This window comes from Stenella coeruleoalba (assembly GCF_951394435.1).
Source record: "Stenella coeruleoalba genome assembly, chromosome: 8".
NCBI lineage: Eukaryota > Metazoa > Chordata > Mammalia > Artiodactyla > Delphinidae > Stenella > Stenella coeruleoalba.
Window position 1 is genome coordinate 11254393 of NC_137154.1, and position 22629 is coordinate 11277021.

Below are 22629 nucleotides of genomic sequence, written 5' to 3' on the forward strand. Positions count from 1 at the left end.
AGACCCCATTTCCATGACCTGAGTGACCTAAGTGAGTCATTTTTCTTCTTGGTGTTTCATCTACTCTGGCTACAAATTGGAATATATCACGATCTTGATGAGATAGTGCAAACTCTGAGTCCTGAGAGGAAGAGGCAGTTGAAATCCAAATAACTCTAGATGTTTGAGATCATTTCTCCTACTGGTCTGATACGGGCACATTGGAGCCGACTGTGAGCTAAGAACTGACCGACTAGTGGCTCTCCTGAGCCTTCTCCGGACTCGTGGTCACTACCATTTGTAGAGACTTTTTCTGTTTTCCACAGAACTTAAGGTAGGTAAGTAGTTCTTATGCTATGGATGAGGAAACTGAGGCTCACAGAGGTTGACTTGCCCACAGTCATGTGACAAATAATAAGAATAATAATGGCTAGTGCCTACTACAGACTTAGAATTCATTCTGTGCAAAGATTACTTCATTTATTTCTTTGCTGAGCACAGTAGTAAAGCTATGGGCTTGGTCTGGGTCAAATATGGGCCTCTGGAAATCCCTTATGCCTCAGTTTGGTCCTCTATAAAGTGGAGTTAGCATGTTAAATTCCTAGGTCACTTGAGAAGATTAAATGAGCTAATGGATGCAAAGCACCTTGGAACAGCCTGGCCTTTCTAAATTTGAAATTGGTGACACTAACCCTTTGGGATCTTATTTGCCACTGCTTTAAGAGTGGGATACCAGAATCAAATCTGACAAACTGGGCTCAACTCCCAGCACAGCTGCTAACTAGCTCTGTGATTACGAGAAAATTGTCTCACCCCTCTGAGAACCAATCTCATCTATAAAGTAGGGATAATCATAAGACTGATGTCATACATTGTTGCAAGGATTAAATGAGACAATGCAAAGAAATACCTTGGTACAGTGCCTCACAGCTGGCATGTCACAATGTGCGGGACTGGGTACACAAAGTTGTATGATTGGGGCTCACAGTTGAGTGGGTAAGACACCCACAAAACATAAATTACCCATTGTAAAAATGTCATAGAGCTTCAAAGAAAGCATTATGGGAAAATGCATGAGGGTTGCAAATTCTAACTGGGAGGGTGCTGATAATGTTTCTAGCATGGGACGGGACTCTTGTCTCAGCCAGGCCCCTTTTCAGATTTGCTCAGTTCTGCTGGCCCAGGAGAATCCTTTCAACAGAAACCGAATGCCCATTTCTGATGGTCTCAGTTCATTTCCTGGAGTAGCCCTCCAGGCTCTAAAAACTGAGCTCTCCGACTGATACGAGCAAGATGGGGATCAGGGCATAATAAAAGATTTTGATGTGGAATAAAGAAGAAAAGGGGCAAAATGAACCATCCTATGAGTAGGGTGGCTATGTAAGTGCTCATCGAAATCTGGACCCTGTTGAGACCAAAAGGAGGCACTATAAATAATTATATCGGACATGTCAATCAAAAGATACGTCGCTCCACTTTTATACGTGACTGTTTGCCATTGGGCCCAGGTCCACTTTATCACCCTGATCTCCAGCTAGTCTCTCCCCATGATACACATTCCCTGTGCTGATTCCCACATCATGTCAATTCCTGGCTGATGAAATATATATATATATATATATATATATATATATATATATATATATAATTTTTTTTTTTTTTTTTTTTTTTTGCGGTACGCGGGCCTCTCACTGTTGTGGCCTCTCCCGTTGCGTAGCACAGGCTCCGGACGCGCAGGCCCAGCGGCCATGGCTCACGGGCCCAGCCGCTCCGTGGCATATGGGATCCTCCCGGAACGGGGCACGAACCCGTGTCCCCTGCATCGGCAGGCGGACTCTCAACCACTGCGCCACCAGGGAAGCCCCTGGCTGATGAAATCTTGCTCATCAATCAAGACTGGGTTCAAAGGTCACCTCCCTGAGAATACACAAGAATACATTTCTGTTCGCCCCCTCTCCCCCTACCCTCACATACTCCTTCAATTTCCCAGGAAGAATTTGTCTCTTACTCCTCCTAACCTCTTTAGCAGCATGTAACTACGAGCCTGTCACTTTGCACGAGTTCTCCTTCCAACCCGCTCATGAGCTCTTTGAGTGGGAGAAAAGGAAGGTGTTGTGTTCATTGCAGTTATTTCCAGAGCTCAGCATCAGGCAGAACACCTGGTAGCTGCTCTACAAGTTTGCTGAATGAAAGAAAACCAGAAGAGATCTTGGGAGGCCCCAAGTGATTAGACCCAGCTATCAAATCCTTTTAGTTTATCTGCCCTTCTGGGATTCTTAACTGTATTATTTCATGATTGAACAAGTTTTTTTTGTTGTTTTTCGTCTTGAGTTTCTTTGGGTTTTGGTTTTTTTGGTTGCACCGCACAGCTTATGGGATTTTAGTTGCCCTGGGATCGAACCCGAGCCCTCGGCAATGAGATCGCAGAGTTCTAACCACTGGACCGCCAGGGAATTCTCATGAATGAACCAGTTTTAAGCCTCATTTTGCCCAGTCTAAGTGCTTGAATAAATACAAAGATAAATAAAACTCAGTTTTCACTGTCTCAAAATATTCTAGGCAAGTAGACAAAAAGTAAAAATAAAAAGGATGAGAGAGGGAGAGGTGGTGGCATGGGGTAACCACCACATCTCCAAGTTCCTTTTAGAGCTCTGAGTAACAGGGTGGACAGCCTGCTGAAATTCCATCCCAGCTGATGATAAAATGGGGGCTGATGGACAACTTGCTGTCACGGAGCTGCTCCTTGGATATCACACAATGTCCCCTCCTGGAACAGGCTTCTCTTGAGCAACTGGGTTGTTGCGATCTTACAGACACTGTAAGTCATATAAAACAAAGAGACCTTTCTCCTTATTTTGACTTCCAGAGAGCCTAGAGCCAAAGTTTGGCCCCTTCTTCAACATTCTTGTTGCTAAACTCAACCTTAGTCCCAATTTTTCTGTACTTATATTCCCTCTTGATTAACTCATTTTTCAAAATTTTGTAAGATAGGCATTTACATAAAACACCGTGTATTATTTTTAAAAACTAAAGAAATGGATAACAGAACTGAGCAGTTGTGGAGGAAGATTCACGAGGGTGAACCTGGGAAACCTCTGAGCCCCAGCTTCCAAGCCCTCTCCTTATCCCAGTCGCAGTTTCACTACCTATAGCTTTAGCCTTGGTCCAAATCATCCTGTGGTGTTTGTTCTCTGTACTTCATAGAGAGGGACTGTTGTAAAGCAGATAGTCTCTGGTTATCTCAAGGAGTTCCTGAAAATTTGACAATGAAAGCGAATTTTAAATTTAATTTTAAAACTATGGTGTTGTTTTTAAAACAGGTTGGAAGGGGACTTCCTAGGGGTCCAGTGGTTAAGACTCTGTGCTTCCACTGCAGGGGTCACGGGTTTGATCCCTGGTCAGGGAACTAAGATCCTGCATGCCATGAGGCAGCCAATAAATAAATAAATAAATAAATAAAATAAAACAGGTTGGAGGTGCAAATAAAAGTGGCTGTGTGTTTGTTGTAAAAAGAATGTTGCAGCATTGAAAGGCTGGGAATCACTAAGTTATAGGCAAAAAAATCAGCAAGGTTGGGGGCTCAAAAATCAGACTGGGGTTCAAGGAACCTCTGCTGAGCTTCATGGTTTGGAGAGTCCAGGATGGGGAGAGCTCAGGAGGTAAGGAAGAAAGAAGGGTTTTCTGTTCTTTCATTTAAATCATTCATTTATTCATTCTTAAGGGGCTCCTAAGAAGGATGACCCTTTACTAAGTGGGGAAGATAAAAAACACTGGAGGAAAAAATATAGGGGAAAAATCTCTGTGACTTGAGTTAGGCAAAGATTTTTAGATATGATACCAAAAGCACCATTCATAAAAGAACAAATTAATAAATTGGACTTTGAAGGAAACCAGAAAGTCATCCCAAAATATGCTCTTTGACATAAAAATGATTTGGAACTAAAGGCAATTAAGAAGCAGCAAATGCAGAAAAATCTCCCCCTTTTCTGCCTAAAAGCGGAATATAAATTCTATTTTTACTAAGACAGACTCTTATCAGCCCAGAGAAGGCACCAGGGGAACCTGCAAACAAACTTTACTCCATTAATTTTCCTCCCATATATTTATCTTCCCATAGTTCCCCCCCCGCCCCCAGAAGCCTAAGCTTTCCTGTGTCACGTCATTTCTCTACAAATTTATTATTCTTGTTGACGATGCTACATAAATTGGAATTCTAAGCCGCCATTTTGAGTTACTTCTGGTTCAGTTTTCTCCTGAGTGATGTACACTGTATGGTTTTTTAAAAAAAAAATTTATTTATTTAATTTATTTGGTTGTGCTGGGTCTTAGTTGCAGCAGGCGGGCTCCTTAGTTGTGGCATGCAAACTCTTAGTGGTGGCATGCGAAATCTTAGTTGCAGCATGCATGTGGGATCTAGTTCCCTGGTCGAACCCAGGCCTCCTGCACTGGGAGCGGGGAGTCTTAACCACTGTGCCAGCAGGGAAGTCCCCACTGCATACTTTAATAAACTGTTGTTTTTCCCTTTTTGTGAAGGGTCTCAGCTGAAAATCTAAGGTGGGTAGCGGTAAAGTTTTGCCTCCCTTGCAACTTCCTCAAAGTTAAAAACTGGGCTGAGAGGAGAAGGACCCAAAGCTCTGAAGCATAAAATTCATACAGATCTGGCGTCAGCAAACATGGCCAAAGCCTGGGACCTGTTTTTGTAAATAAAGTTTTATTGGAACACAGCCACACTCATTTGTTTACGTGTTTTCTATAACTGTTTCCATGCTGCAGTGGCAGAGTTGAATAGTTGCAACAGAGACCTCATAACACAAAAGTATAAAATACTTACTATCTGGTCCTTAAGAAATAGTTTGTTAACCCTTCATATAAAGCACAGACTGTCCAATGGATGCCAAGATGTACTGATCCCTTCAACACTACAGTAACTAATTGGGGACTGAGGTTGCCAGATTTACAGTCCTTATCATGGTCCACTTTCCTCCATCCTAGAGCACCCTTCTCCTAGAACCCAGATCCTCTCCAAGTTAGCAACATTATCATTTCTGTCAAAAAGGTTGGGAAACATCAATATAAACAGTGATCATTCTACTACACACCACCTTCCATTCCCTTCATCACTATATCTACCTGCCTCCCTCCTCTCATTCAGGTAACCTTTGATGAGCATTTACATGATGCCAGGGAAAACACAGCCCCTGGCTTCAAGGAGCCCACACTCCAGCAGAAGAGAGACATAGACATAAATAACCAATATGCAGGGTACTAAGTCGTATAATAGCTATGTAAAGAAAAAATGTATATTTTTTGTATATTCAAATACCTCAATTTGAATCCCAGCTCTGCCAATTCCCAGCTCTGCAACTTTGGGTGAGTCACTTAACCTTTCTGAACTTGAGTTCTCTTATCTGTAAAGTAGAAATGATTATAACCTTGAGTGTGATGGGCTGTTGTGAGGATTAAGTGAGCTGCTTTGTACAGAGCACCTAGTTCAGTGTCAGAGCTCCATATTATTATTAGCAGCAGCAGTGGTCGTCATAGTAATCAGTAGTAGAAGCAACGGTGATAGTAGATGGCGTACCAGGTGCAAGTCGCAGCAAAGACGAGAGGGCAGTGATACAGGTGTATAGATCAGGGATGTTTTCACAAAGCAAGTGATATGTGATCTGGATCCTGAAGCAAGAACAGGAGTTAGTCATGTGGAAAGGGAGGTAGGGGCACAGATAGAATAAAATGAATAAAATGAAACACTTTAGAGATGCAAATTTTCCCAAGACAGGAGATGTAGAATGGGGTGATTTCCTGATGTGCCTTAAGTCTAGTAAAGCTGTAGTGACCATCAGAATCAGATCTGCACTTGGATTTGGACAAGAGAACACTTTCAGTTCCCATTATGACTAAGGCAGAAGAACTGACCTGACCTTTGGTGATTTTTATTTTTCCTTTCCTTCCTTCTTGTCAAGGTTTCTTTTATGCTGACTTTAAGAGGGTCATTGATCTAAAACCTTGAATGGTTCCTCACTGCCTATAGAATGAATCAAGATTCTTTAGCATGGGGTTCAAGACCGTTATTGTTGAGTCCCAACATTCCCAACCAGCTTCAATCTCAGTCACTCACCTCCCAACCCCTTCCTCCATGCTACCTGTGCTCCACATTCAACTCAACATATGTGAAAACCAGGCTTGCAACCTCCTGTTACCCCCAGTATCTGTTCCGCCTTCTGTGTGTCCTGCTTAATTTTTCACTCTCCTCCTAGTTGGGAGGGGGTGTTTTTGGGTTCCTCCCTCTTTCTAGGACTCACTATCCTTCTCCCCATCTTCCCATTCCAAACCTCTGTCATGATCTTCAGAGATTTTCTCTTTCGTCCACTCCCACTGTCAGTTTTAATTCAGGTTTTCCATCATCTAGATAATATTTTGCTTCTAGTCTCGCCCCCATAAACCTATCTGTGCATAGTGGCTTGAGCGCTCATTTTAAAGATGTCAACCCTAACATGTCACTTTACAGCTTAAAAATTGTCAATGGTTTCCCTTTGCAGTGTTGATCCCTTTAGCCAAAGACCTCCAGGACAATACCTATAGTCAAACAAAGTTGAGTTTATTGGCTGGTTGCAATGGGCACCTCAAAGAAGAAGGGCTAGGAGGGATTTGAAGCTATAAGCTTTGGAGTTGGGTTAGTTAGTTTTGGGAAGGATTCAATGAGGCATAGTTTTGTTCTGGAGTTGGGTGCTGTCAGAAAGCAGGGCCGGTTCTATGACTGGTGTCTTGGTCATTTTTATCTAGGAGGAGCTGTTCTTTGTTATCTACGTGGAAATACTCTTCACACATTGACTTCTGTCAGAGTTGGCTGTAAACCTGTTGCCTGTGTTCAGCAGTTAGAAGAAAATCCAGTTCCCTTTCCTCACAGAATCTTATTAGTAGTGAGGGAGAAAAAAGGTAGCCTCTGATGTCCAGAATTGAAATGACGATCACAGCTGGTCTGCCATAGTGTTAGAAGTCAGCCTGGGGCTCACAGCCAGTGATCCTAAACACGTTAAACAACCCCATAGAATAGCGACCTCACACAGCTCCCTGAGACCATGATAAATGCAGCAAAACAAGGTCACTTTATAGTTTTATCTAATCACACACAAAAGCAAGGTCACTGGGCCACCGACAAAATACCCAGTCATGGACTAGAGCAAATTCCTTAGGCCCTCCCCCAAATCACCAGCCAAAGACTAAATCCTATATAAGTTCTTTCTAGAACTCTCTTGCTGAGAGAGAGTCTCCCACAGTGTGCGTGCTTCCTCACTGCAACAGGTGATAAACCCACCTGTTTAATTACAGGTGTGTTTCTCCTGGTCTTTGGCTGAGGGCCTTGGCACAGGCATGGTTCCCCTGCTCACCTGGTTTCAGCCATGTTAGCCGTCTTTCAGGCTAATGTGGCTTTGAGGACAGAAAGCTCATTCCTGCCTCAGGGTTTGCACTTAACCGTTCTCTGGGACTTCCCTGGTGGCGCACTGGTTACGAATCCGCCTGCCACTGCAGGGGACACAGGTTCAAGCCCCAGTCCAGGAAGATCTCGCACACTGCGGAGCAACTAAGCCCGTGCGCCACAACTACTGACCTGCGTTCCAGAGACTGTGAGCCACAACTACTGAGCCCGTGCGCCACGACTACTGAAGCCCGTGCGCCTAGAGCCTGTGCTCCGCAACAAGAGAAGCCACTGCAATGAGAAGCCTGTGCACTGCAACAAAGAGTAGCCCCCGCTCACTGCAACTAGAGGAAGCCCACGCGCAGCAATGAAGACCCAGCCCAGCCAAAAATAAATAAATTAAAAACAAAAAACAGTCCCCTGTGATTGAAATACCTTCAGGTCTACTGGTGGCTGCCTCCTTGTCATCATTCAGATCTCAGCAGGAAATAACCACTTGAGAAAGGCCTTCATGGCTCCTACTCCCAGTAATTCTGTATCACTTTTTCGAGTTCCTATATCATTTTTAACACTTGGTTATATTATTGTGTGTTTCTGTCTTCCCCCACCAAAATACAGATTCTAAGAGATCAGGGACTGTGTCGTGTTCACCTCTATCTCCTAGTGCTTCTAACATTTCCACAAATAGCTGAAACATATCTTACCTTGAGCAAAAGAGCATCTTCTTAATGGGTCTCTCTGCTTCCAGTAGCTTTCACCTCTAATACAGCTCTGACTTAGCTGTCTGAATTCCTTTTCTGAAACAAAGGGTAGATGCTAGCATTATCCCTCTTCAAAAACCTTTCATAGATTCTTTCTTCAAGGCATCATCCCCTCACTCCTTGCACCTCATCTTCCACTGGGGCTCTTGGGGGAACATTCTGGAACATGCCACATGCCTTCCAGCAGCCAAATTTTGACAAGTGCTTCTGCTTCTACCTGAGATGTTCTTGCCCATCCCTCACCCCCCCCCCCTTATTTTTTCCTGAGGGCAAAATCCTAGTCATTTTTCAAAGCCTAGCTCCCAAAATGCCTTTTTTTTTTTTTTTTTTTTTTGCGGTACACGGGCGTCTCACTGTTGTGGCCTCTCCCATTGCGGAGCACAGGCTCCAGACACGCAGGCTCAGCGGCCATGGCTCACGGGCCCAGCCGCTCCGTGGCATGTGGGATCTTCCCGGACCGGGGCACGAACCCGTGTCCCCTGCATCGGCAGGAGGACTCTCAACCACTGCGCCACCAGGAAAGCCCCCAAAGTGCCTCTTTTGAGAGGCTTCCTCCAATCCTTCCTTCCTCTGGGCTCCCCCAGCCCCTGTTTAGACTCTGGTATGACTAACCACACCCCGATTTCTGTCACAGTTGAGTGTGTACCTGTTGTCTTTCTCAGGAGACCATGAATGTTTCCAGGGCAGGGAAGCATCAGCTCTCTCTGTGCCCCTGTTTCTTCAGTTGTAACACAAAAATCTTTGTACCTACCTCACTGGGTTCTTGTGGGGAGTAAGTGAATGAATGCACATACAGCCATTAGATCGATGAATGGCTGAGTAAACACCATATAAATGTCTGCTACTATCATTAATATTCATTTCCGTATTCTTAGTGCTGGTCCAAAGTAGGTGTCATTATGCATTGTTCTTGAATTTGGTTGGAGTCTGGTAGAAGGCTTCTGAAAGATTTAGAGCTTTATTGCTTAGAACCAGGTTGGGAACTTTTATTGGTCTATTTAAGTTATTTATGTAACTCCCAACCCTCCTTCCACCCCAAGCTTTGGGGATAGGAACTAGGGATTGCTAAGTAAGAAAAGAGAAAATAGTCCTAAACCTTTCCTAGTGGTGTCGCCTAACGGTTGGTCTGACCTAAAGATGAGAAACCTGCCTCAGAAATTTATTTTTAAAAAATTTCCCTGGGCCCTTTGTTCAAATGCTACTCACCTGGAAGAAATAACATATTTAACCGTTACCTACGAATGTGTCCCATTTTCCCCATAATATTAGGGGAGGGATGGGATACGGGACCACCAAATTATAGTAGAGATGGGGTCTGGGGAGGCAAAAGAAGTCTGGGTTATGAGCTGCTGTTCCCAGAGCTTCCAAAGGCTTGTTAGAAGGAAGGGTGCCAGAGAGCACTGGATGCAGAAGAGTGAAAGGATGCAAACAAAGAGAACTGAGGCTTCCTAAGATGATATTGGTCTAATGGAGAAGCAGGGAGGCCCAGTGGGGAATGCGCTGGACCAAATTATACTTGTAATTCTACTTTGCAGCCGGGACACCAGGGCACCTCTCTGGCTTCCTTGTGCAATGTGTTTAACGGTGAGATTGAACTAAATGAAGTTTGAGTTCCTTCTTGTGTTGAGGAGGGTGCTGGCCAATGGCGGGGTGACTCCGAGTCTGAATGCGTGCTTTAACACATCCTGGGCGGTGCCTTGGCTTGCGTGTTTCCTTGGTTCTTTACAGAGCCAGCCAGGCTTCACAAGTCTGATGCTTGTGAAAACCATCTTAGTGGATGTGGTGAACAGCCTGGTCTCACCGCTCCAGAGAGGTGGATGATTCCTGGAGGCTGTGCGTGAAACTGGGTCGGCCTCTAATGGCCAAAGGTCCATGGGCACAACAAACAGGGTGAAGTCTAGGCTGTGACCAGATGGATCCTGGGAAGCAACTGGTATTTCTAAGATAGTCTCTCCTCAGTCGAAAGTCTTCTGTTAATCCAAGCTATTTGAGGTATTAAGTATACTTGATGTTTGTATGTCATTTACAAGTATTTTCAGATTCTCAGATTTGTCTAAACCATGTAACAACCTGTGAAGTCATTTCCATTTCATAAATGAGGGAGCTCAGAAAAAGTGACTTGCCCCAAAGTTTGGAAACATAATAGGGTTTGTGACAGAGAGTGATTTTGTACAAGTCTGTGGCTGGCTTTATCCAAGAGAAGTGAATTACAGAGATGGAGAATGGATTTCAGTCTAAGACGATCTCGACTGCTAGCTGTACCGTGGCAGCTGGCTATAGTGGAATGAGTCTTGGAGCCAGAACTCTCCAAATCTGTCATACACTAGAGGAGGGACCGTGGACAAGTTAACACTCATTCTCATTTCCCTTGTTTGTGAAAGAGGAGCAAATGACATAAGACAGGGTAGAGCTGTCTGACATAGTAAGTAAATGCAGTATTCCCTTTCATACGAGTTTGAACATGTGGATAAAAATACTCTTAGCCATGCTGTATATTTTCTCCTGTGTATTTTCCTCAACTTAGTTTCTGCCTTCAAACTGACTAGAAACAGGCTAGTAAGGATCCTTCTGTTTCAAAGGCTTGATTAGGGTTCAAATACTCGAAATTAAACTATATAAAAGGAAATATTTCTCATCTACAGGCTAGCTGATAAATGTAGGGGGAATCTCCGTTTTTGAGGCTGACTGGCCTTAGGAGTTGATGCCCGTGGCCTGGCATCATAGAGATTTACCTAGCACGCTTGAGTGAGCCTGGCCCTGGCTGGGAGGATTACATTTCAGCCAGTGTTGAAATCACTTGAAATTCCCCTTATTCATCCAGATACAGAAATAAAAGGAGCAACTCGTGGTCTTGCTGAGGCAAAATCTTTATTGTTAGCCATTACTGAATCCTTTATTCTTTCATTCTTGCATCTATCTGCCAAAAACAGACCCATCAAAGTAATCTATTATATAAAGAATCACATGCACATGGATTTTCTTATCTCACACCCCACAATCTCATCAAAAGATCAAATTATATGTTTACTCCATCTTTATCTGTAGACCTTAGAGCTCTATAGAAGCTTTTGAATGAAACAATGACATTTTTATCATTTTCACTTTTTAAATGTACCAACATTCAGATGGTTCATTCTTGGGTCTGATGCTTGAAGCTGAGGTAGGATGAGGCAGGAGGACAAACTACACTTTTAAAATGTCCTGGCCTAAACATTTTTGGTAACACACACACACACTCACACACAGATAAATCAATTCAAGTGATATCCAAAAACTTTTTTTTTTTCCTTTTCCTCTTCACCAATCCCTTTCTCATTCTGCTGGAGGCCCCTCTGCGTCCTGCATTTCTATTTTACTCAATAGGAGAAGTTGCTCAGCTACTTCATGAGGAGTTGAGGATTCACAAACAGAAGTCATTCTAAACAATTTGTCAGGTATGTCTCCCACAAATATTTACTTTTCCTCTCCCTCTCTGACCAGCGGTCACAACAGTGAGTCATCCATTGGGCTTTAATCCACAGCAGCATGAAATAACAGCAATTCCAGGACTATGACCTGACACTTTCCATTTTTATTAAAATTCTCACTTCCCTCAAAACCTGATTGTCTTAAAGTCAATTTTATTCCATGCTTGGACTTTCAGTTTGTGCTAATTTGCAAGTCTTTCCCAAATTATCCTTGTAAATCAATGCGTGAAGTATTTATCAATTCTCATACATACAATTCCTTGACAGATTCAGGAGAACTGAATCTCTCCCCATAGAGGAGACTTTTCTGGAGGGAGTGGGATAGAAGGAATCCCCTTTATGAAATAAGAGTTAGGGGATGGGAACTAAATTTATGCCTTTTAAGACCTTATTAATATATAGTTATATGTATATGGCCTATTGTCAGTCCCTTATTCAGTTTGCTTCATCCATTTTAGATGAGCATGATGCAAAGTCTACAAACTCAGAGCCACACGTTTATGTCTTTGTTATTATGGCTAAGATCCCACATGCTGCAGAGCAACTAAGCCCGTGTGCCACAACCACTGAATCCCGCGCACCTAGAGCCCGTGCTCCACGACAAGAGAAGCCACCGCAATGAGAAGCCCGCGCACCGCAACGAAGACACAACACAGCCAAAAATAAAATAAATATAATAAATTTATTAAAAAAAAAAGAAATTTGAGTCACGCCTTTCTTCATTAAATAAAAAAGCCTAAAAGTACTATACAGATAAATCTAAGTGCTTCACATTAATAAGCAAGTATTTTACCAATCAAAATACTGCTCTTAAGCACAAGTAACAACTCAAACAAGGAAAAGCTCGAATGAAATAAGCCTCTATGCATTCACTGCAAAATTTTTACCATTACCAAAATTACAAACAAAACAAAACGATAAACTTCTAGTGGTAGTGGACCCAAATGTTTATTATTGCCTCATTTTCTTCTAACCGGGCAACTCTTCTCTATTTCTCCCCTCATGACTTTTCTCTTTGTTTGGTACTCAGCCAACCTCTGAGACACAACTGAACTCCTCCCTCCTCCAGGAAGCGATTTCTGGCCCTCACTGATCTCCTTCAGCTCCATACCGCTTAAACCCATCCTACGATTCAGGTCTACCAATAGTATTGATCTCCTGTATGCCTACCATTTCCACAGATGCATCCTGGGGAGCAGGGCCGGACCTCCCCTGTATTGCCACCTTGCCTCACCCAGAGCCCTCTCAGAATATTGACTTCATGGAGTTTTGGACATAAACCCATGCAGGAAAGGACACAAGCTATGGCAGCTAGCCCCCTCTGCCTCATGGTCCTTTTAAGAATATAGAAGCCTCAAATACGTGAACCAAATTGATTTGGGCCCCCACCCAAGACCTTGAGTTTGAATTGATTGGTAGCGTGAAATAAATGATACACCTGAGAACTTCTGGATTCCCATTTGCACCACGAGTTCATAGGCCTGACTGTAAATGACCTTTTACATTAATGCCCACATTTACTAGTTGGTGCTTTTCATACTGTTTCTCTCAAGAACGTTAAATGCAGAACTGTGCCCTTTGTTCTGAAGCATGGAGGCTTTGCTCTGTATTGTTTCAGAATCACTGGCATTCCCACTGGGAACAGAGTGGGCCTCATCCTCTGCTCATGACTAAGTCCAGAGACTCTGTCTGGTGAAGGAGTTCTGTGACTTTTTAACCTGAGCAGTATTCTACCCATTGCCCATGAATGCCCGGGTTACAGTGCCTGTATCACTGCACTGCTGATTACAATAAATGTGAGGTAACCTGGTAAGCTGTCCCCAACCCCAAACTCAAGAACATTAGTGGATACTTGAAAGCAAGCTGTATGACTGCACACTCCCAGCTTCCAAAGTTCAAAAGTCTGGTGGACTAATCTTAAGATCTCCACCGCTCTCTTCTTTGCCAAATATGGGCAACAAATACTGCCTTTAACATTATCAGGACACAGTTGGGGGTTGCTTTTTCAGTGCTGGGGATAGATTACATGGATACATTTTCCAACTCTCTGCAGCAAAGAGGTGCAGTGATAGACGTTCATAATCAGGCCCTTAAAGTGAAGGGCACTAGGCTTTGGAATGAGAAAGATCTGGGTTCAAACTCAGGGTGCCATTGGCTAGATGGGTAACCTTGAACGAGTTATAAATTTCTGTGAGCCTGTTTTCTCATCTGCCAAATGGAAATAACACCACCTCCCTCAGCAGGGTTGTGAAAATTATGATATACATAAAACTCCTGACATATTGCTTCAATATAGTAGATACTCAATAAATGTTAGTTACTGTTTTTATTATCCAAGAGTTTGAATTGACTAGAGTCCATGACTTTTAATTCACTATTTCAGTCTTCTCAGAAGAGTCATCCAGGACTAAAGTTAAAAGTATATGGGAGGCTGTTAAATGCCTGTAAAGGTTATTTAGTGGGTAGGAAAGATCACAGCACTGAGGTGGAAGGATGTTGTCCCTGCCCCCACTCCCTTATGCCCCCCCCCCCACACACACACTCACACATCCCTCCCCCCGAGACTAAACCTGTAGGCCCTTTTGTCCATGTCTCCAACCCTAGCTGATGAAAATGCCTGTGGTTTTAAAGGTTTTCAAAACTAAGAATGGGAAAGTGAGGCCTCAGAAAACTATATATATTCCACTAGAGGAGAAAGCAAGTAAGAGAGAGAGAGAGGGGTAACGCTACATTTTCTTGTCCTTAGCAGTATAATGGCCCCCACGTCCTGGGATCCCAGTTTGACAAGATGAAAGGACTCGAAGGTCATGGACGGACCTCACTGTCCACTGTGAAAGCTCTTGCAGCACCTTTAGGCCCCACAGCTTCTTCTCAAAGAGACCACCATCTCCAACAATAAGGGGCATCCCATCAGCCTCACTGGAAGGGATCTTGTGTTCCAGGAGCACCATTAATTCTTCCAGCTGGTAAGCAAAGGCAGCGACTTGGAGGAGAATGGTATGTATTGCTTGATGGAAGTCATCTTCAGCTGGAGTAAAATGCACCCGTTGGTCTTCTAACATTCTGGCCAACATAACATGGAAGGTACGGTAAGCTTGGAGGTTCTCTTGGAGTCGCTCTGCCTCACTAAGCTCGCTCCACCGATCAGTGCTTGCCACTGGCACACCACGCACAGAGTCCAGGTTCACGTTCTCGTTCAGACCTTGGTGCTTCACCTGGTGAAGGATACAGAAAAACTTCACATCTTCTGTAATCACTCCACCAGTCTCACTTAATCTCTAAATCTCATATAAAATCTTATTCACTTCCCTGGTCAAGGATCCAAATTGTAAAGAAAATAGAGAGTCTAGATGAGGAACTCTTCATCTGGGAACCTTGACGGACTTTAGGAAGAAGCTATCCTCCCAGAAACTATCCATACTGCTTTGACTACCTGTTCATTTCTCTTGGGAGAATGTACAGCTTTCACTAGGTTCCAAAGGTTGAAAACCACCCACTGACTGTCTAGAATAATTTTTCCTTCCCACTTGACACTCCCTCCTGGCAACTGGAGTATTATAATCATACTGGAGTTTAAGTATTTTAAATATACCTGAAGACGCTGGCCACACCTAAGCTCTAAAACATAGGCATCGTAGAATTTCTCTAACAGCCTCTCCATTGCTCGCTGTCGATGGCGAGGACAACCCTTTATTACAGGAGTCAATTGCAATTATTTTTTGAAAAACTGGTATTTCAAAGAATCTGATTTCTGACTGCTGGAGTTTTATGAAGATAAACCAATTCTCAGAGAACCTAAATTCCGAACTCTCCACGGGGGCCTGGAGTGTTTCCACGGCAGGCCTTAGATGAAGACCGAGGGGGATCTTCCTCTATCAGAAAACCTGAGATCCATGGTTAGCTCCCTAAGAATCGGACACTTCCCCAAGTCCCCAGTGATTCTTCTACGAGACTTTTTTGATAGTGTAGGTGACCTTTCTATTTAGACACAGGAACACTTTTGATTGTATAGGGTGGCTAATAATGTAATAGGAGAAACTGGTTGGTTTATACTGTTCTTCTCCCAATCCTATAAACCTAACTCCATCTTTCGTTTCTAAGCTCAAAAAATCAGAACAATGTACATGAAGAACCCAAGCTTAGAGGCCTCATGGTTAAGCTATTCTGGCAGAATTCAGACAGGTAATGAAATTAGGAACAGCCTCCAGGACATAAAGCCAATTCTACATAGAACCCCATGTATATTTTCTTATTCAAGGAACAACACATCTCCTGAATAGCCTACAGAAAGTAAGGTCGTATGACTTTCCTTAAGGGAAGGGGCCATGTCAAACGACAGGTGCCCAATATATAAATGACTATATGATTAGGGCTTTTGTAACTGATAACGGGGCTGGAACATGATGGTAAAGGGCTGGATCAGAAGAGATGAAGTGAAAATAGACGACAGCAAAATAGGCAACTTACATAAGATTCCATAAGAGCAGTCAGGTCTGAACGGATCTTCCTTGCTAGCCAGACAGAGCGGCTACAGAGGTCCCGGCGGCGAGGGGTCAGCGGTGAATGCTCTGTGAAAGCCATCCCCTAACTCAACTGTCCCGGGAAACAAGTGAGCTGGGTTTGTTTCTGTCTATACTGGTCCAAATAAGAAATGTGACTCTCGGGCTAAATCCACTGGGCATTTCCCTACTAATGGAATTCGGCACCCACGCCCCCTGCCTGACTCAGAGGTGGCAGCAAATTCCTGGCTGTGGATTTCTGTGCCTGTGGAATCAAAGGCCCCTTTTCACTCAGCTTTCTGTCCTGCAGCGTCTGCCTCCAACTCTCTCCTCCACTCAGGGCCTAGTGTACTTGTTTTCATGTCATTGTTTTGCTTTTGCACTTGACAAGGTCATTATCACGCTGATCCTCATGACACCCCTGCCTGATGGAATCTATTTATATACACTTATAATCAGTTCATTTTACTATCACCCTCTCTGTGCTCCCCATGTCCTTTTCTTTCTTGGCCTGGTAAATTATTCGATAATATTAAGTTATTATTATTGATATAGCTGCCATTCATTAAGCATCTACCCTAGGCCAGACACTGCTAACAGCTTTAAAGCCTTTATTTGATCTTTAGAATAATTCTACAAGATAGTTTCCTCATTTTACATAAGAAATGGAGGCTTAAAGAAATTAAATAATGTGCACAAAATCTAATAACTAGGTTCAAAATTTAAATATAGGTCTTTGATTCTATAACTGTTCCTCCCACTGAGTTTCCAATATCATTCTCTAGGTAGTTCATATTTTGTTCCAAGACACAAAGTTTACATGAAATAGATCCTGTAAAACTACAGCATTTTTTCATTCCCATCCTTTTGCTGAGTATTTAAATTTACACTTGATTAAAAATCAGTTAAGGAAGCATCTGTAATCTCAATCATGGTGCCTTCCTTGTAGCTATAGGATGAGGAAGGTACTATTTTAGGCCTGTTCTCTTCCAAAGGACAGGAAACACCCAACCCTGACTTGGTAACATTTCTGAGGCAGTCTCACTTAAGTGACAACATGCTTTTCTTTTTCTTCCTTATCCCAGTCATACCACATTGCTTCTTAACAAAATAAGAGAATGAGCTGGACTGTGAAATGAAGGCAGAGTTTAAAAGCACTTGGAGAGTTGTTGTTCTATTGCATTTAACTCTGTAGGTTAGAGGATGACGCCAATTGGGTAAGAGTTACAAGCTTCATCCCCAAATGAATCAGTTTTCACTATTTTGTATCATGGACATTACCTCTAAATTGAAACACATGCCTTCTCAGGAGGAAATTTCCATACATAAACAATAATCGAGGGGGCTTCCCTGGTGGCACAGTGGTTGAGAGTCCGCCTGCTGATGCAGGGGACACGGGGTCGTGCCCTGGTCCGCGAAGATCCCACATGCCGCGGAGCGGCTGGGCCCGTGAGCCATTGCTGCTGAGCCTGCACGTCCGGAGCCTGTGCTCCGCAACGCGAGAGGCCACAGCAGTGAGAGGCCCGCGTACCACAAAAAAAAAAGAAAAAAAAAAAAAAAGCAATAATCGAGGGACATAGGGGAGAAAGAAATGAGGCTGGGGTGGTTGTCACAGTAGGCTTTTTAAGAAGGTAGGAGGATTCTACTTTTTTTTTTTTTTTTTAACTTTGTATGGACATTGAGTTTTGTGAAGAAGCACTGATATTAAATGCTATCAGGGTTTTGTCATTATCAGAGCAAAATTAACCCCACAGCTTCCTTAACGTTCTCTTTACTAGATTAAGAATCCACCTTTCCTAAGGTTGAAACATGGAAAGGATTTCCAACTTTGTCAAATGATCATAGGATCATATGGCATCTCAGCATTAGAAATCAAGAACTGAACTAAGTCAAAAGTTAACTACCTGATTCTCAACAAGAGCAAACAACAGTATCCACAACATAAAACCTGCTCTGAGGGCACTTGTTTTTCTTATTTGGCAGCATCAATTATTTCACCCCAGGATAACTGCAACTCAGTACAACCAAGGAAGACCAGTTGCTTCCATGAAGACAACTTTTATTTTTCTTCTTTACATATTTATTTTGGATATGCCTTACCTAGATTAAGAGAAAACAAGGATTTGAAAAGCAGAGTATCCCTTTTATTATAATTTCTTTTTACATAACCTTTTCAACCTAGATTCAGGTAACTACCTGTCTCTCCCACCAAAGGAGAAGGGTCCTGCATATTACAACAGGCAAAAAAGGCTTCTAGGAAATAAAATATTTTAAATTGATTCATTACAATTTTTCAGTTTTCTTGAGTACACTGGAAAGTGGGAAAAAGACAGGAGGGAAAAATGGTGCTTCGAACAGCCGGACTGTAATAACTTTAGTTAGGTTTAGTACACTCTTTATATTTTTTTCTCCAAACAGGTTCTAAGGAAGTTCAAGTGCTCTATGTGAATGCTTTTCCATACCTCAATGTATCTATTTTTACTCCCAGTAATCTTGGCCAGTGTTTATCTAAATTCTCTGAAGCATATTAAGTCTCAATTTTACAAAATAACCCTGGGCAACCACAAACAAGGGGAAAGATGTATTTCTACAAGATGTATTTCTATATCTTGTAGAAATAATATTTGTATTAAGTACATTTTCAGAATTTAGAATTGCTAATTCAAGATGGAGAATATGCTGTGGGAAGAGTTATTAAAAAGGTAGCAGAATTTGATTAACAGTAGGAAATGTTGGGCTTCCCTGGTGGCTCAGTGGTTGAGGGTCCGCCTGCCGATGCAGGGGACACGGGTTCGTGCCCTGGTCCGGGAAGATCCCACGTGCCGCGGAGCGGCTGGGCCCATGAGCCATGGCCGCTGAGCCTGCGCGTCCGGAGCCTGTGCTCCGCAACGGGAGAGGCCACAACAGTGAGAGGGTCGCGTATCGCAAAAAAAAAAAAAAAAAAGAGTAGGAAATGTAGAATTTTAAGATTAAGAGTTCCTTAGAAGGACAATGAAGTAAACGTATGAGGAGCAGAATGGAAAAGGGAAAAGAATCTAGTATAAGATAGTTTACTTTAACCAACTCTTTACTTTGCTAGCACCCCTTTTCTCAAAAGGAAAAAATCTTAAGTCTGTGAAAAATATTTTAAAATTTATCGCAAACTGCTGTAATAATTTATTGAAACAAATTACAGGCAAATGAAGATGAGTAAAAAACAGAGAAAGGAGAAAGTTTCTGAGAACTAGCTAGCTGCTTTTGGTGGGGAGGAGTGTGATACAGGGAAGAATATATTTTCCCTCTATCTCATAAAGTTTTTTTTTTTTAAATGCAGTTTGCTTTTGTGTAGGTGGCTAAAACATCTGATGACTAACAACTGCAAATGTAATTTATGGAGACAAAGGATAAGATAAATGTGACAAAGACAAAAAGTAAAGTGGGGTATAGATGCTAGCTAGTGAAACAGTACAAAATGGACTTAATACGGGAGTGGAACAACTTTGTTTTAGACCCATCCAGTCAATCTTATAATATTTTCAAATTTACTCAACATACCAAAGTCATCTCCAAATCCTTACTGTGGGCAGGAAAGCATACTCTATATCCCTTCTAACCTTATTCCATTTTCTACCCTCACACTGAAGGGGATGGCAAATCTGCAACACTGAAAAGAAACAACAGTACATTTAAGACTGCTCACTGTAGGTGTTTCACTCCCTATTCCCTGGCATCCCAACCACTGACACTAGGTGGGTGTAAAGTAAGCCTCTTTCAGAGATGACGTTTTGTTACCCTTCTTCTTGGGGAAAAAAAAAAATCAAAAGAGAAAACTGATAAACTTTGTAGTTTTAGTGTTTGTGAAAAACAAGCTGTTCCTTATTTTGTTCTCAGCAAAACTTCATTCTTTCCAACAGCCATCATACATTTCTGACAAACAATGAATAGGGCAAGCCTTTAATTCCAGTTTCTGAGGTACATAGGAGAGACTGCCCTTCTAATTCTCTAAAAATGGGCCAAAATATGCTTTTGGTCTTCTGGAAGTTATGAAGTTGTACAAAACTGTCTTTCCCATGGACAGTAAGTAATCCACCCCATGAAAATCCCTACCTCGAGGGAAATGATAATTCCTACAACTTCAGGTGAAAACCAAAGCATTATACAGATTATTAACTTTGTTGAAGGTTTTCTTCTTCTGAAGTGTTATTAAAAGGGAAACAAAACAGAGCAATTTTCTTTTACTTACAACTGTATGACTCAGACTATTCCTTCACTGATGGCAGTGTCCTTCACTAATTGGGAGCTGGAATCAACCAATGATAAAGCAAAGCAAAGCCAAAGCCAAAGCCAAAGCCAAAGCAAGCAAGGGGCCAGAGCTGGGGTAACAGGGAGGTCTGTACAAAGAAATGATGGGGACAAAAAAGAAAATCAACAAATTCACAAGAGAAAACCTTTTATCTATAATTCAGACCCTGAACAACCTTCCTGACCCCCTCAAAATTCCTAAATCTCGATGCTCTAAAAACTCAGACCACTAATTACCACAAACCTAACATCCTTCCCTAAAGAGGTTTCCGGAAAAGCACTAGGCTACTGTAGTGATTTTGTTAGTGCTGAGGACCAGCTTTCTTTAAAGGCCACTAGAGAGCTATGATTTTAGAGGCTGGCTGTGCTTCTTCAACCCTATATCTTGCCTTCTACAAGTACCTCTTATGCAAAGGACCCCATGTCAGAATAATCTAATCTCTCCCAGCCCCACAAAATATAGCAACAAAGACAAAAAAAAAAAAGAGAAATCAGACTTTGTTAATAAATAAGGAATCTCAGGTTCCACAACACAAAAACACACATGTTCAAAGTGCAAATTTCTGCCACTAGTCTGGGACTTTTCTCACTGATATAGAACCCTGTCTTATGGTCAGAGAGACCATGTAGACAGTAGTTCCCTCCCTGTTGGGAGCCTGCTTGCAAAGCAAGTGAGCACCACTGAGAACCTTATGGAGGTGTTGGGAGGGGGACTGAGGAAGGTGGTGAGGTGAAGAGGCAGGAGGTGGTCCCCATGTATCCTTCCTTTCCTAAACCCAGGGGGAATAGAGGGAAAGGGGGTGAGAGATGTGTGCTGTTTTAACAGCTCACCCTGCTAAGGGGCCCTAAAGTGCCAAGTCAAGCTGCCAGCCTCCAGAGATTAGAAGTATATGATACTTTGAAGATAAATGTGCTGCAGGGGATAGAAGCCAGAACCATAGGGAAGCAGTAAAGGAGGAGAAGGGGTTTAGAGAATATTAATATATTATTAAGAGTTAAAAGCTGATCCAGAGCACATCAGAGTTACAGGCTGAAAAGGGGGATCTGCTGATGAGCAGGAAGTCTGCCTGGCTGGAACTGAGTATAAGAATAACCGTTACTTTAAGAGCTGCTGCTGCTTTTTCTTTGTCTAGCTTTCTGGTAAAGGCAACATCAATTTTATAAAGGGGACAACAGAGGGAGAAGAGGGGATGTGTGTGTGTGTGCGCGTGTGTGTGTGCGCGTGTGTGTGCGCACGTGTGCTGTGATCCACAATGGAAAAAGCAGGCCCTTCAGTTATTTTACTAGATTTTAAATGCTTTAAATTTTTTTTTTTTTTGTCCTTTTTGTCTTTTAAATACAAAGTCTTAGCTGTCCCAGTGCCCAAAGTCTTCCCTTCCTCTAAGGTCCAGTAGAGTCTGAATCTTCAATCAGAACCTCTGTGGTAGCACCGAGTATATCCGAGTTCATGACCAGCCCTTCAGTGCCCCCACTGCTGCCACTTCCCACAAAGATCTTCCCATCAGCCATCAGGCTCACCCGTTCTGTCCCACTACAATATGACTTTGACATCCCTTCAGCTTCTAGCAGAAGGCACTCTCCAGACGTGGAGTTTCCCAAGGGCTCAGGAAGAAGAGGAAGACCCTGACCGTCTGCAGGTTGTGTCAGGGACTCTGGATTAGTGCCCAAGATATCTGTGCTGGTGATGAGGGCGCCTGCATTGGCAGCCAGAGCTTCGGCAATCAGCACCTCAGGGTGGCTTTTTGCTTTGTGAGCCACTACGCTGTCCTTCTTCTCAAATTTTTTGCCACAGATATTGCAAGAAAACTGGTAGAAGGAGTCTGCATCATGCTTCTTCATGTGCCAATTAAGGGATGCCTTTTGCCGGCAAGTGAATCCACAGATCTCGCATCTAAGGAGAGTGAAAAACGAAATAGCTGATCAAATAGAGAAATAAAGAGACTCTAATTTAGCGTCAGGGTGAGAATTGAGAGGTTACGTTTATAAGCAACAGTCAGTAATATATACTTCTTGTGAAAGATTAGGAAAAGTTAATAGATAGAAAACTAATCTGATTTTTTCCCCTTTCTGTTTGTTTGAAAAAGAGGAAAACAAAAGAAAACATGACTAAGTAGCTCCCCTAATCAATACCCACTCTTTTTTTTTTTTTTTTGCGGTACGCGGGCCTCTCACTGTTGTGGCCTCTCCCGTTGCGGAGCACAGGCTCCGGACGCACAGGCTCAGCG

At 42.7% G+C, this 22629-nt stretch overlaps 2 protein-coding genes across 3 annotated transcripts in view; both read right to left on the reverse strand.

The window, feature by feature from the left end:
• Positions 1 to 11129: 11129 nt before the first annotated feature.
• Positions 11130 to 17983, reverse strand: CNTF (ciliary neurotrophic factor). Its single transcript, XM_079930085.1, has 2 exons — positions 16092 to 17983; positions 11130 to 14839 (listed from the first exon to the last, which is right to left on the reverse strand). The coding sequence occupies exons 1-2, from the start codon at positions 16203 to 16205 to the stop codon at positions 14351 to 14353; spliced, it is 603 nt and encodes a 200-aa protein (XP_079786211.1). The 5' UTR covers positions 16206 to 17983; the 3' UTR covers positions 11130 to 14350.
• A 191-nt stretch (positions 17984 to 18174) lies between these two features.
• The window catches only part of ZFP91 (ZFP91 zinc finger protein, atypical E3 ubiquitin ligase), a 30869-nt gene continuing 26414 nt past the window's right edge, over positions 18175 to 22629 (reverse strand). Inside the window, exon 11 of one of the 2 annotated variants that reach the window (XM_079930062.1) lies at positions 18175 to 22295. In XM_079930062.1, the coding sequence (XP_079786188.1) occupies positions 21785 to 22295 (511 nt within the window). In that variant the 3' untranslated portion in view covers positions 18175 to 21784. The remainder of the gene's footprint in view (positions 22296 to 22629) is intronic. The other variant, XM_079930061.1, reaches the window with a different exon arrangement.